Genomic DNA, 14,779 nt, shown 5'->3' with positions numbered 1-14,779 from the left:
CAGGAGCATGAAGGTAAACAAGGATTAAAGTCATATCGTGACACAGATGTCAAACAGCATCTGATGAACACAATGACGGCTACCATCCAATCTATTCATTGTAAATATGGAAGGAAACAGAGTATTTCCCAACTGTCTGCAAATTCTCTTCATGTCTCTCTAAGTAAGTGTTCCTTAACAGTCCTGAAAAACATGGTAGTTTATGTAAGTGCATAAGGGAAATCAAAATCTCAATTGCTTTTTGGAAATGCAATAAACTACACATTCTTCTCCCTGATGATTTTTATCATTAATAATGTAATCTTGCAAACTAAACATCAGAAGGTGTAAACAAGTTGTTAGAACAAATTCTTGAGAGCTATTCTTCTCTTTATAGCAGAATTTTTCAATTCAGCAAGGAATTTTTACAAGTTATCTCTAAGACACAGATAAGGATATATGGAATTCCCACTCTCATATCCTTTATTAAATACATATTTCTTTTTTAATTAAAAGACTTTGTAAGATTAGTTTTGATTCATTTGGTCAAATGGCAGAGACTAATTAGAACAAGCAAGGTTTGGAAAGCTATTAGAAAATAATCATTCTCAACAGTGAAAGTAGCAAACATGAACTGAATATTAAGGCATTATCTCCTCTAAAGGTCAAAGGAAATATTTCAAAAGGTTCCATCTGTTTAATTTTCCAAAAAAACAGAAAAAACAAGTATCTACTTACTACAATGTCTTCAGGAAAAGTATCCCGACTGAAAGAGCCATCATCAAACACGACTTCATAGAAAACTTGAGATGTGACTCCTATTACTCTGCAACTGTAGTATCGTGTATTCCTGTGTTTTGTGATTACTGTCTGCCCAACTGTAATGGCCTTCTCACATGCTTTAGTTCTCTTGAAAAAGGGAAGAATTTAAAAGAAAAAGTCATTCAAAAAAAACCGGTTTGCTCATCAGAAATCTATCAATGTTAAAACAGAACTGATGGTAATTCCCCACTTAATACAAAAACTTCAAAAGTAAAATGATTTGTTTTAACTATGATCACACAAGTTTATATGACACACAAAGGTTTTGCATTTCATGAGAAAACAAACAGGATCCACGGAATAACAAATTACTGCATTCAAAAATATTTTTGCAACCGATGCCTTCTAACCTTTGCAGTAGGGCAAGGATACTTAAACAGCTAGCAACATTTCTGTATCTTATTTGTTGCACTGGAAGATACAACATATGGCAAAGCTATACAATGCTGCGAAACCATTTTAAAAGGTGTATTTTTTAAGTACTGGATTTCTGTATGATTCTTCATAATTGCTTAATAATTTGGATGAAATAATTAAACACAAATCCAGTTCTTGTCAGAGCGTCTACATCAGTGTATCTGAGTAACTTAACCAACACTGTGCAGAACATTTGTTTTAAAACCTCAAACATCATTGATCACTCTTCATCACTTATGTATGTAGTGCATCAGTAAGAATAATTTTCACTTTTTACTTTGAATTCACTAGAGCTAGTTAAGTCACTCAGAATTGTAGCAGGGTTGTCAAACTATGCAAAAATTCTACGTCAACAACTGCTTGATAGTTTCTATATATAACAGAACTGAACCTTGTAAGTCAGTAAATGCTCAGCTCACATGATGCAGACAGCTGTACACATCAGCTCCCAACTGATGCATCCCCACGAACCTCCTACTTAAGGAGCAAGCTTTTTGATCAGGAAACATAAAATCAAGAGCTTCTTATCCTAATAAAACAAGGAAAGCACTTCTCTCTCACCACTTTGACTGCCTGTTCATTACTTTACGCAGGTCCATTTGCATACACAAAAGTTATTGTAACTTTGGCTGCAGCTGGACATTTGAACTCTTCTAACAATGGAAGACAAGGGTCAGTTGAAATGGCACGCGTTCATTAACGTATTTTCGATTAGAAGTATTTGTGTAAACAGTATGAAAATACTTTATGACATATGCTAAAGGAATTAGTTTTCTAGCACTGCTTCTTAAATCTTTCAAGGCAGTGAAGTCTTCAGTCAGTGTAATAATCTAAAAAGGTGCCTGTGAAAATCTGGAAAATGATATAGCTACAGAATTTTTAGCACTGCTATCAAAGGGAAAACTAAGGACACCATCAATTCATTTTGTTAGACTCCAAACATTAATAGTAATGTCTATAATTTAAAAAAAAAAAACAAACTCAAATACTCCTGTTTAGTTCAGGTCACCTCAGACAGTAAAACCCCATTGTGTTTCTAAAGCATTTCCAAAATTACCTAGAAACAATGTTCTGAGTTTACTAATAAACTATTTAACCATTTACCTGTATAATAAAATTATTATTTATGTAGTTATGTAATTAATTATGCCACTTAGTATAACTACAGAGATATAAAAGGGGGAAAAAACGGTTTACTGGTATAAGTATTACAGGAATGACTATATTGCTACATGCTAACTAGCACTTTTTATCCAATCTTGAAATATATATAAACATCAACGTGTCAATTGACCAATCAATTTTCAATTTTAGGCATCAGTTATTTGGAAAGAAAAAAATAGAAATAAACTAGAGAGTATGAACTGAATTACTTGTATGAGATAATAGAAGTTTGTGACTATAGTACCGAAGTCCAAGGAGAAATATCTGTATTAAATATTTTTACATGTTTTTGAAGTCTGAAGATGGTACTCTATATAGGCAAAATATAATACTTTAAAAGACAATACAGGCTCATTTAATGATAAAATATTCAGAGAAGAAATGCCATAGCTTATCAGAAAAAATAATAAAAATCAGAAATGCATCCCAGTTCAAGGAGAAGGAGTTTATTTTTCAGTATGCTATCTTGGAAGGATTCTTGATATATTTCACAGGAAAATATTGACAAGCACAACTCTATAACTGATTGCATGTCCCAGAAAATATTTCCTGACAGAAAATCCTAAGAATCTATTGATGTTAAGAATGTCATTTTTGATCAGAAAGGACAGTTGTTATGCAAGGGAATCTATCTGATTAAAGAAACAGCTGCGGTAGTTACTAGATTATTGTGTTAAGCTGTGGTTTTAAAAGCATGATTTTCTTTAACAGCACCTAAGCCAAGGATGAACTAAGATAGCAGCAGAAATACAGAAAACAACCAGATACAGAGGAAAAAAAGTTAACCTCTTCTTCTGTGTGCAAACTTCAAATAGATAGGAGGGAAAGTTACTTTCTCCTTTGTTTTCTGTATGGCAGGAAACACACAAATCTTGTTAAATAAAATACATAAGCCATACATATATAAACATATAATAGACAAAACTCTTGAAATATATATATATATATATTTCTATCATATATCTAAACACCTAGAAACATTCCCAGACTACAATATTTAATGGAGGATCCTCAAAATTCTAAGGCTGATTTGATATAGAAATATAACTCTTTTCATCATTTTAAGCTTTCTCCCTAGAACTGTAATTTGGGCATGGAAATGATGCGTGACATTTCAAAAATATGCCACTTCATGATTTTTGAATAATATGTCCTTCCAACAAGACATGCCTCTAGACTCTCTAAAACGCAGAGGGGCTGGCAGCAGTTAGCAGGCAGGTGCATACAATGACAATGCATCACCCATGTATTCAAAAGAAAAACTATCTACAGCTTCTGCTTGACAGCGTCCCTTCATTCCCTATGTGACTACAAAGGTAAGAACTGGCCTACAGTTGCAATAGATTATCTGGGAAATCAAAACCCAGTTGATCACTTAACATAGTTCAAAAACCAGCAGCAGTGAGTTTTGGCAATTCCTGTCCCAAATACCCCTTCTTAAGACAATCAGTCTTGCCAAATGCACATCATAGGGGCTACCTAGATGGCCTTTTCTGATCACAGTTTCCAAACAAAATCTCACCCATGAGTCTGTTTGCCTCCAGCTGACTTCCTCTGACCTTCAGTACTAGCTTTGCTAATCTTATATCAGTTCTTTGAGTTGTTTTCCCCTTAGCTGTTTGTATGCTTGCATAAAACTTCTCTCCTTCTCATTTCTTGGTATATGAGAGAGATTTTTATTATCAAAACAAAACCCACCTGGAGCACCTAAACTCCACTACAGCTCCAAATATTCTAGTAATTTGACATGAAAAAGATCTGAGGATATTTTTCATGCCTAGGGATAAACCTGGTCAAAGAACAAAAATGAAAAAACTCTGACCACTATAAGATCTGCAGGTAGCAAAGCACAGCATCTTCCTTGCATAGTGACACGATAATTTACATTTAAAAAAAAAAAAAATTAGCATTTGAAAGGAATATCCAAAGCCATTCTGGGTAAAACTTTTCTGCTAGCAAAATTTTGTGTTATTTTATGGAGCTGTACTTTTGGTGAACATAACACTTAAATTTGAGTGTGGACATCAAAAGTACAGAATTTGAAAAATCATCTCAATATGTAAAAATTCTTAATATTTGCATATTTACTTCATTTGGTAGCACTATATGGGTGCAACAATTATGCTTTACTTCTGCTTTTCTTTACAATTTATCATTAGAATATCTACCAATATTTTCCATGGCTGACATTATAATTGTACTCCAGGAAGAAATAATGAAGACCACTCAGAAAGAATCTGACCCCTAGTCAAAAAGATATATGAAAGAATATTGATAAATAATTTGATTTCCCAGATAAATAATTTGGACACATTTTTCTTGAGATCACAGCAATGAATAATACGAACACAAACCCCACCTCAGCATTGCAATAAGCCATTATCCTGAGGTGAAGAGATACACTATCACCAGTAATACATATTTATTAGTACATAGTTAGGTTTCAGGTTGAACAACCTGCTTGATTTACATATTACAATACTACTACAGGCATTTGTCGTAGCCCAGATGCCATCCTTTGGTTAGTGAGTTTTGGGGTTCTTTTTTAACTTGAGGAAAGTAGCAATCAAAGACATTCACTGAGAATTCAGGCATAATATCTAGAGGCCATACTAAGGAAACATCAGACAACTATAATTTTGTTTCCTTGAAATGAAGGAAAAATAATAATATCCTTACTTTATGTATAACTTTTTGAATTCCTAACAACCAGAAGAGATTTGTTTTTGCTGGCAAGACAATTTGACTCCTGTAAAAATTCGCAAAATGAGTATAATATTTCAGTCTGCAGGATTACACTGTTCTGCTTTTGAGTAAGAAATCTAAAACAATGGACAAACAAAAAAAAGTTCATTATAAGTGAGCAGCATTGCTCTGCCTAATGGGGAAGAGCAGCGTAGTTTCTGCATCAAAGGCTAGCTAATAGCCAGGAACAGTATTACAAGAAAATCAATGGTGAAAAAACTTCCAAAGGTTTAAAGATGTGATTGGATTAATTATCCAAAAGACAAAGTATAAAACCAATCATACATAAACATATGGCAGTCTCCCTTGTCTCAGGATTAAGTTAAGAATTTCACAGAAAAAGATTCTTTAACAGCATATCTGATCCTTCCAAGTTTTGGCCCAATGAAAAACACAGTTTCTCTTCTGTACTTTGATTTTGATTTGAGTCACATGAAATAAGCTAATCAAACCACTTTTTCAAAAAGGTTGGTGCTATGTTTCAAGAAAGGGCCTTGACAGAGTCCCATTCTTATCCGATCTACCTTGTTCATGCTTTATAAAACCACTTCATAAAAAATTATGCAAAATCCTTTTTCTTCATATGTTTTTTTCCTTTGAAAATACGAAATTCAGATCAAGAAATTCACTAGGAGAAAAAAAGACCCTGTAGGAGCCCCTCTCATCCTATTAGTGTTTTGTTTCTTAGCATAAAAAATAATAGCTATTTAATAACTGTTTTTACTGTTCCAGGGCAAATGCATCCTCAGAAGGTTAAATGTTAAGTGGTAAGGTCAGCGCTTTTTTAAATTAAAATGGAAGCATAAATTCTCCTCAAACTGGCTTTCATAATATTTTGTATGTATTTCTAATAATAACTAACATTTATACAGAAGGGCCAGAAAAGGCCTCTATTTAGGACGGGACTTACCACCAGAGTTAGGTGTTGTAAAAACACAGAAGAGATAATCCATAACTTTATCACACTTATGACCTACTATCACAAAAGAAAATACAGTGAAAAAAATAACATATTTTGTTTGACTGCACAAGGGGACTCCAACATCATAGACAAATGCATATTACAGGAAGTTCAAAGAACTAAGAAGCGGTGACAGCAATGCATAAAGTGGGTACAGAAAGTCCTATTTGATCCAGGAACAGTTTCCCAAGCTAATGATGAAAATCTCACTACTTGAAGTATGGAAACTTATCTGGAACAAATGTTAGAAAATATCTGGTCAGAACAGTCCTGTTCTTATTGGCAATGAATTTAACTCAGTAATTTTCAGACACTGGATAATTCTTTCTAGGAAAGCCATGAAAAGTATCTAAAAAGTTGCCTGTACAGATTGTGTTTCAAATTTGTTTTGAAACCAAATCGATTTTCATTAAAAATGTATAAAGATGCCGAAATCATACAAAACTGTACTGGTTTCACACAATTATTTATTTTGGAAAGCAAAATCTTTAAAAGGCAAAACTATTCCATGGAAGTTTTGAAAAAGAGCACACAATTTGTCTGCCCTTTTTTTTTCAGAACTACCAACAGATTGAACACTCAGGTCTGACTGACTACTTTAGTTGCAAGGCATTACATTTTACGATACTCAGAAGAAAATTCGACTCTTTAATAGTCTTGTCTCTAAGACCAAGAATTCACTAACAACCTCTTGAAAGACATACACACGTTATACAGACTTTCATTAGTACTATTACAGGGGTTTACTCTTTCATTTTTAATGCACAAAGGAGATAAAAAAATTATTCAAATAAAGAGTTCTCAACTTGAAAAAGGTAAGAAATCCTTGTCTAAAATATCTAATAGCTATTTCCTTATTAAGACTCTATTAAGTAGCAGTCATTCTTGTTGTACATAAAATACAATTTCAAAAGCCAAGGATAAATGGCCAAAGTTATTTCTTAATTGAGATAATAATAATTTGGTGGAATAAAAGACATTAAAACTTACCAGACAATAATGACTAAGTCTATATGTGTCTCTTCTAAAATTAGAGGTTCCCCCTCAGCACAGACTCAGCACAGAAAATAAGAGGACACACTAATAATGGGAATTTTCATGGCATGGCAAAATGTTACTTTGCCAGATGACAGAATAATTATAATTAGATATTTGTGAGATATTGTTTGGAGGCAAGACAAAGAGCTTACATGCACACTGTATCCTTTATCTCACAGTATCTGTGGGTATTTGTAAGATACTGTGATCTGGTATTTGTAATACACTCCAAGTTAACAAAATAGGGAATTTAATGACTTGTTAAGGCAGACAAAACAATACATTTAGCAACTACTCTAATGGAAAAATGTGCTAGGCATATCAAGTATCATTTCTCCCAGGTAATGGGATAAGGAAAAACCTTCAAGCTGCAATAGTTTTGCTATGAATGGAAATATGATAGATGAAGCTATTATTACACACCATGTGAATCTCTTCTCCCATTTTTTCTAGAAACGTATTTTGATTCTACAATTCTGCTTTTCAGTAAATAAGGAAACAAATTACTTACCACATTTTGGTTGATCTTGTGCCTGAAACATGTGATATAGACAACATACGGCCAGTCATCAGGTTCCATAAGTACTCCTGCAGCATGGGCACAGGTAACATGGAAGGAGGCTGGACAGCGTCCATATGAACATTGAATGCAGGCGCCAGAAATTTTCTTAATTCTCTGTCTGCAGAAAATGCATTTCTGTAGAAGCAAAACAAACCAGAATATTTCCCATACTACTACACCTCAGTTGACTTCTGCAAGTATCTCAAGAGCTGCAAAGTTATTTCTGCTTTACTGCTTACACTCTATACCTTGAAATCTGCATGGGAAAAGAATAAGCATTTATGAATTACAAGATAACTTTGTAATCGTAACTTATAGTTAGCACTTTTGCTTTTTATGTAAATGTAAAGACTATCCATTCTGCTGCTATAATATGAAAATTGATATATATATGATCATTTAGAAGTTTAATTTCAAATTCTGTATACTGTTTTGAAAATTAACCTACGCCTCCTAAAATGGGTAAATTGAAAAACTTGCAGATAATTCTGCAGAAAAAACCCAGCAGGACTGAGAAATAAAGAGAATCACAGAGCCGTAGGGCTAGACAGGACTTCCAGATACCATTTTATCTCACCCTCTACTTGAGACTGGACGAGATGTATACCTAGACTGGCTTTGGGAGATGGCTGTCCAACCTTTCCTTTACAGTCTTCCATAAAAGACTTTCCACAACATCCTCTGATAACCCTGTTACAGTGTGAAATTAGAAATGTTTTCTTACTATCAAGCCTTCACATAGTTACACAACTGAAGGCTGTTCCCACACCCCTTTTCATTTTTTCCACTCTGTTTTTTATCAGTGGTGTACTCATATAATGGTCATTAAGTAGGCCATATTCCCTCACTTTGTTTATGAAAATGTCGTATCAAAAGCCTTACCACATTTATTTCTTCTCCCAAAGTGGAGAACATGTCAAAAAGCTGTTGCTGTTTCGTGTTCTTGTGATTTACGTTTCCTACTGGCTCTGCCACATGGCTTTTATAAGTAGGTGGCCCATATGAAGCACTTGAAGGGACTTAAGCTAGGTTAGCTAAGTCTGGGAAATAGGCTCAACCACGCTAGAAAAAACAAAGTGCAAGAAGATTGGTGTCAAGCCACCAGAAGAAATCAACATGCTAGACTGGACAATTACTTTAGTATTTTGTTTTGACAGCTGAATTATATGACACATGGGAATTATTTTCTGCTTATTCTCCTCACGGCTAACAAAACTGTAAATGTCACTGATGATCATGAAATCACCTGAGCTATTCTAAAATTCACCTACAATATTTTGCTTAATGATGTGACAAGAGTGAATTCCATAATTTGAAATCATACTGCTGCAGTAGTGATTCCTTCCATCTGTACTAAATTTACTAGTCACTAATTTTGTTAAACATCCTCTTGTCCGCCTACTCTGGGAACGGGATTAAAAATAATTTTCATTTCTTTTTGCTGAACAATTAGTAATCCAAAGCATTTCAAATTAACACATATTAGATTCCCTCTTCCAGAACACTAAAGAGTATTTATGTTATCATTAAATTCTCAGTAGCTAGTTTCCTTCACATTCTAAAGGAAATCTGCAGACATTACATTGCAGCACTCAGCACTTAATTAATTTTGGTGGATTCTGGTGTTGAGTTTATGACCAAAATAAGGTCTTTTGCAAGTGTCAAGTTCATCAGCATCAGAAAGTCATGCACAGTTCTAGTTCATGTATCATTTCGGGTAAGAAAAGCTCTCTAGGTCAACTTCTGCCTTCACCTGTGAAAGCCTATGGCTTGAACAACTTTGCACAAGGAGAAACAAGAGTAGCATTTGGCATTTGGAGCTTAGTTAAACATCCTCCTGATCATTCACTAATGGGACCAGAACCTTGCCCAATCTCCTACAGCTGGATTAGGTCTGCAAGGTCAGTAGGAGATAAAAATGACTTCAGCATCAAAAGAAAAGTTCGAGACTTCACTGACACGCTGAGATCACATTGTGTTTATGCCTATGTGCATGAAACCTTTTTCAGATAGGTCAAGCAATTGTTTTCTGTGAGAGCTTAAGGATTTTATACATACATACATATATATATGTGTATATAAAAATTCAGAGCACAGTAAAACAGCAATTCCAGAAGAACACAGATGAAATCTGCTATATGCAATGTCCAGAGACTGTAAACACATTTTAAGTGCTTATGCAGATGATTACTGGGATTACATTATATGTATAAACTCATGAGTCACCTTAAGCAAAGAAGGAAAGAAAAAAGTATGAAACATATATGAGTTTAACAAATTTGAGTTTTCCTTAACCTTGTTCTCAAAAATGGCTAGGTGTTTTAACTGAAACTTTCCAACAAGTGCAGCTCAAAGAAAATATAGAGAACAGGGAATAAGGCAAAAATGGAAGTGTGGCTAAACTAGCACTAACTTAGGAAAGTATCTTACACCACAAAATGGTGCTCTCCTCAAATTGTGGGCTTCCAGGAACCAGAGAGGCAAACATAAATTGGAAGTGATGATGCAGGCGTACCTCAGCTTTTCAATGATCGCCTCAAACCTAGGCATGCATTTTGAAAAAAGCATGTATGCTCTCCAAAAAAGTTTGTGTCTAAGTAAATTCCCAACTTGTATAACTATACCAAGCAGCATGTCCCTATGCAGAGATATGAGAAAAAGCTTCTTCATCTTTGAAAATGCACGTCAAAAAGTTATTTAATTTCCCATATTTGATTTACAATACACAGAATAGAGAAAACTATAAAAATCTACTCTATATAGACTTTTGAAAACTTAGCTGAGCTGTACAGTGAATTGGTAAGTACTAGCTGTTTGTAGTAAACTGCACATTGCTATTTCTGACACACGCTGGTAATTATTTCCCTATGAAGCTTCTTGCTGATAAAGTATTTCTTCTACTGCTTTAATACACAGTGAATTCAAACGGTTTTCTCATCTCTTCTCCCATGCTAATATTATTTTGTTAGCTTATACACATGGTATGCGAATGCTTTTATTCCATATTTCTAAAGAATGATACAGCTAGTTTCAGTTTTGTTTTGCTTTATTTTAAAAAAATTATTTCAGAGAAAAAACAATCCAAGTGAGAAAAGGAAAAGGATGCAAAGCCTGAGGTTTCACTCTCTCTCCTCCCTTGTCTGAAGTCTCAGTTTTGCAAGTTTGTAAAATTAAAAAGTTATACAAAACGCAACTGGTCTTGAACTGATCTTGCAGAGGACAGAAATCTAAAGATTCCTCTCTCGGGACTAACTTCATGTTTAGATATGTACACTTGCTCCTTGTGAAATTAACAAGCTGGACACAGTACAGATACATATACCGAAATACAGTCAAGCTAATTCAATGTTCAACTGATAGCTCTTCAGTACCCTGAAACTAAAGCTGTTCCTACCAGGCAAAGCAAATTCAAAACCCCAGATAGCTACACAGAATGTCATTATGACTTAAAGCTTGCTAGATAGTAGCATAAAGCAGAAACAATGGGGGAAGTGGCTGAGGATCAATCTTAATCAGAGATTCAGATGCAAAATGAACTGAGGAATAAATAGAATTGTTTATATAACTGGAGATTAAGAATATAGGACAGAACCATGCACTGCAATTTTCTAGATGGTGAAATGACCTCTCTTTGCCCCCAAAATGAAAAACATTCTGCTGCAAATGCATTTCATAATCATAGAACAGCTTTTTAATATTAATAGACTGCAAATACACAGACAGAGTGGATTTTAAAGAATGACTCTGAGAAAACTGGATGCCAACAATTTGCAGAAGTGAGCCCACTGACAGCTTTCACAATGATTTTTATGCAACTTTATATACACAACTTGTTATTGCTTCCCTCAAAGAGAGTAATATTTAGAAACCAAAATTCCAGTCCCTAACAGGATCACGAACTAAACACAGTAAGAGTGCTTTCTGAGGCAAGGTTCTATAAAAACAAACAAAAGCTGATGCTTGTGGCACAAAGTAGGGACTGAATTTTGAGAAAGAATTTTGAGTACTGATTTCACCCAAAGGTACTTCTATAACTCAGCAGTAAGAACACCTTATATGAAGAAGCTCACTACAGTAAACCATTAAATCAAAAAAAGATGATCTTTCAAGGGACCCTCTAAAAACTAATAAAATGTAATTTCTGAAAGTCACTAAAAAGTGATGCATAAGATCTCCTCAGCTGTTCCAGATGGCTATTAACCACCAGTTAGTAACTTAACTGTATATTCTCATCGTCTTTCATATATTTGGCATTTTCTGGCCTTTTAGATATCATCAGAAACAAACACTAAGATGGAGAAACTATTGTCAAGTTTAGGAAACTGATGAAAAATAAAGGTTAGCTATTTCTTTCCCTAATATCTGATCCTCTAGCACCTCTGCGCTTAGTAATTCTGCTTTGCCCCAGAATTTATATTAACAGACTAAAATATGGCTATCATGCATGATCACACTCGAGATATAAGATGTTGGTCCTACTGTAACCAATAGTAATATATTCATAGATTTTTACAAACCAAAGATTTCACAGAGGATATAACAAGGAGGAGCTTTACCATCTTATCAGCTGTTATAACTTGAGATTTTCCATGCTAGGATGCACAGTGATCCTAATCCTTTCTTTTGCCAATCCAAAGGCATAACATGGATTAGAAATGAGAAAAGATTATAGTCTAGTCAACTGCAAGGGTTAGTTACAAGGTACTAGCACAAAGATTTTTTAACCATGCACAACATTACCAGCGCATATATACTATTAAGACATTTTGACGCAATATCTACAGGCCAGTGAGCACATGTTGTCTGCACAACCATCTTTCAGAATACAAAGTCAGCACTTAATTTCAGCTGAGAGCATAGTGTGTTTCTATGGAAATGAGCTCATGACTTTTTTCTTTTATGTTTCCTTTTACCCCTGATTAATTTAAAACATGCTGAACATTATAGCTATGAAATTGATGGAGCTTAGAATCAGAAAATTTAAAGAACAGGAGTTTCTTAGATCATCATATACTCCACTTCTTTGCTCAACATGTTGAGACAATTGCACAAAATTATTCAAGAAGGTTGTGAGGTAAAGCCTCAAAAGATCATTTTGCATCCCTCTGGTATTAAAATACAAGTAGCATCTGAGGGGAAGAAAAAAAAACAAAATAATGATTGAAGAAAATGACTTACAATTTATTTTTACTCAGTAAAGTCTGCCTATTGCCAATTAAAGACAGCAGTCATTATCCAGAAGTAGGTGAAATTCTGTTAACCATACATTCTAGCAGAGACGTAAACATAACGCTTATGCATCAGTAGCAACCATAAAGAATTATCTTATTTTCTAATAACTCTGAAGTAATGTATTTGGGGCCTACTCTGAGTGAACATAAAAGCTTATTATGACTTGCAATGTAAGACTTTGAAACTACATTGTTTAATTTTGAATTATAACATCAAAAGAACTTGAAATTGCTCCAAATATACATATCTAATTAATATATAATTTTTAGAGGTGATAGAATATTAGCATGACTTACCAATATTATGTGTAAAAATAGCATGCAACTGCTATTTCAGTGCAGCTGCTAAGGTACCAATATCATCGTACTACATAGGAAAGGAAAGACAAATATACAGTGCAGAGTTAAATAAAACTTAGCTCTTCTGATGCACAGATGTGCACGACTGTAATGAAAAAAGTCCTTACACTGTAGGTTAAAAGAGAAAGAAAAAACAAACAATAAAAACAAAACACTTAGCAAATAAGTTCCTATTAAAAAAAAGGTGCCTGGAAACTTTTATGCTCCTGTGATACACTATCTGTAATCTGCTTAACCAGGAAAAGGTGAGAGCGCTGTGAGGCAAAAAGGAAGAAAAATAAGGCCCCATTAAAGCGCCAACTGTTGTCTGTACTACTTACCACCACAATACCTATGACCATGCCATATCTAGTAAATTCCTGTGTATTTATTTTCAGCACTCTTGAGGTGCTCAATATTTGTAATAGGTTTCAGCACAAAGGACTGCAGTTAAGTCCCTACTACCATCTTTTTTCACGTTACAGCAGTCCCATTAAGATTCTCCATAGCCAGAGATATCCAGTAAGCACATGAGAGATTTGCAGAGACCTATAAAAGCTTTCATAAAAATATACATATCTCTACTTTCTTTTCAAATACACTAATTATCAACAAATATCAAAAAATCAACAAATATCAAAAGGAAAATATGGATGGTAATTCATCAACATCCCTTTTAAAAAGCAGAATCACTACACTTAACATGTATTTGCTCCTAGTACATAGTTTTTGAACACTAGAATATCGCCCTCTTCTCTCCAGATTTATGTATACTAAGTGATATCCTGAGAATTTAGTCATTCTAACTGCTTAATTTGCCTACTTCCTATCTGCTTTCCTTTTTCTTCCTCTATACGTTTATAAATGCATTTTTATTACAAGACAAAGCAAATCCTTTCATCAGACAGTGCCTATGGCTTTGAAATGCTGCATCTTCCCTTTTATTTTTCCTCCTATTTTTCACACTTTAGCATCCACATTGCATCATATAAGCAATCAAGTACAACCTTAAAAAGTCAAATTTTAAAGAAGCATCATGCTTGAATTCTGTGCATCTTTCATGCATCCTGAAATGATAATGATTTACACTGTTGTTGGAAGAGCAATTTTGCAGAAAAACAAATAAAGGAGATTCAAAAGAATCTCCTTTTCATTGTCCCCAAGGAAGAAAGCATATTCATTACAACTTTGCTTCTGATTTGCGCAGAGCAGTACAGCTAGATTTGGCACTCACATAAAGGCTGTAAAATAGACAACCTTTGAAAGGCCAGTTTGGCTAACAGTTTTATGAGGCATCAATTCACTGTCCTGCTGCTACAGCCTCCACCAGATATGGTGGTTAGGACAATTATAATTTAATACTAGGAGCCTTCTTTCCAGCAGGTTCCTGTAGGTGTTAGTCAAAATTAAATGAAAGGAGAGCTACATTATTTTCACAGAATTGTAGAATAACCTAAGTTGGAGGGAACCTCCAGAGGTCATCTACTTCGGCTCTTGCCTAAGCAGACAAAGCAGATCATG

General features: G+C 34.3%; 1 protein-coding gene across 10 annotated transcripts in view; it reads right to left on the bottom strand.

Annotated features, from left to right (window-relative positions):
• KDM4C (lysine demethylase 4C) overlaps positions 1–14,779 on the bottom strand; it is a 279,152-nt gene that overhangs the window by 22,749 nt on the left and 241,624 nt on the right. For 7 of the 10 annotated variants that reach the window (XM_068927788.1, XM_068927795.1, XM_068927796.1 and 4 more), the window contains 2 exons: positions 7,638–7,823; positions 718–888 (listed from right to left, as the gene is read on the bottom strand). In XM_068927788.1, the coding sequence (XP_068783889.1) occupies positions 718–888; positions 7,638–7,823 (357 nt within the window). Of the gene's footprint in view, positions 1–717; positions 889–7,637; positions 7,824–8,630; positions 8,751–14,779 lie in introns of those variants that run through there. The other 3 variants (XR_011137826.1, XR_011137825.1, XM_068927798.1) reach the window with 3 other exon arrangements.

Source organism: Struthio camelus, chromosome Z, assembly GCF_040807025.1.
Source record: "Struthio camelus isolate bStrCam1 chromosome Z, bStrCam1.hap1, whole genome shotgun sequence".
Taxonomy (NCBI): Eukaryota; Metazoa; Chordata; class Aves; order Struthioniformes; family Struthionidae; genus Struthio; species Struthio camelus.
This window is presented reverse-complemented; position numbering and strand designations above follow the sequence as displayed.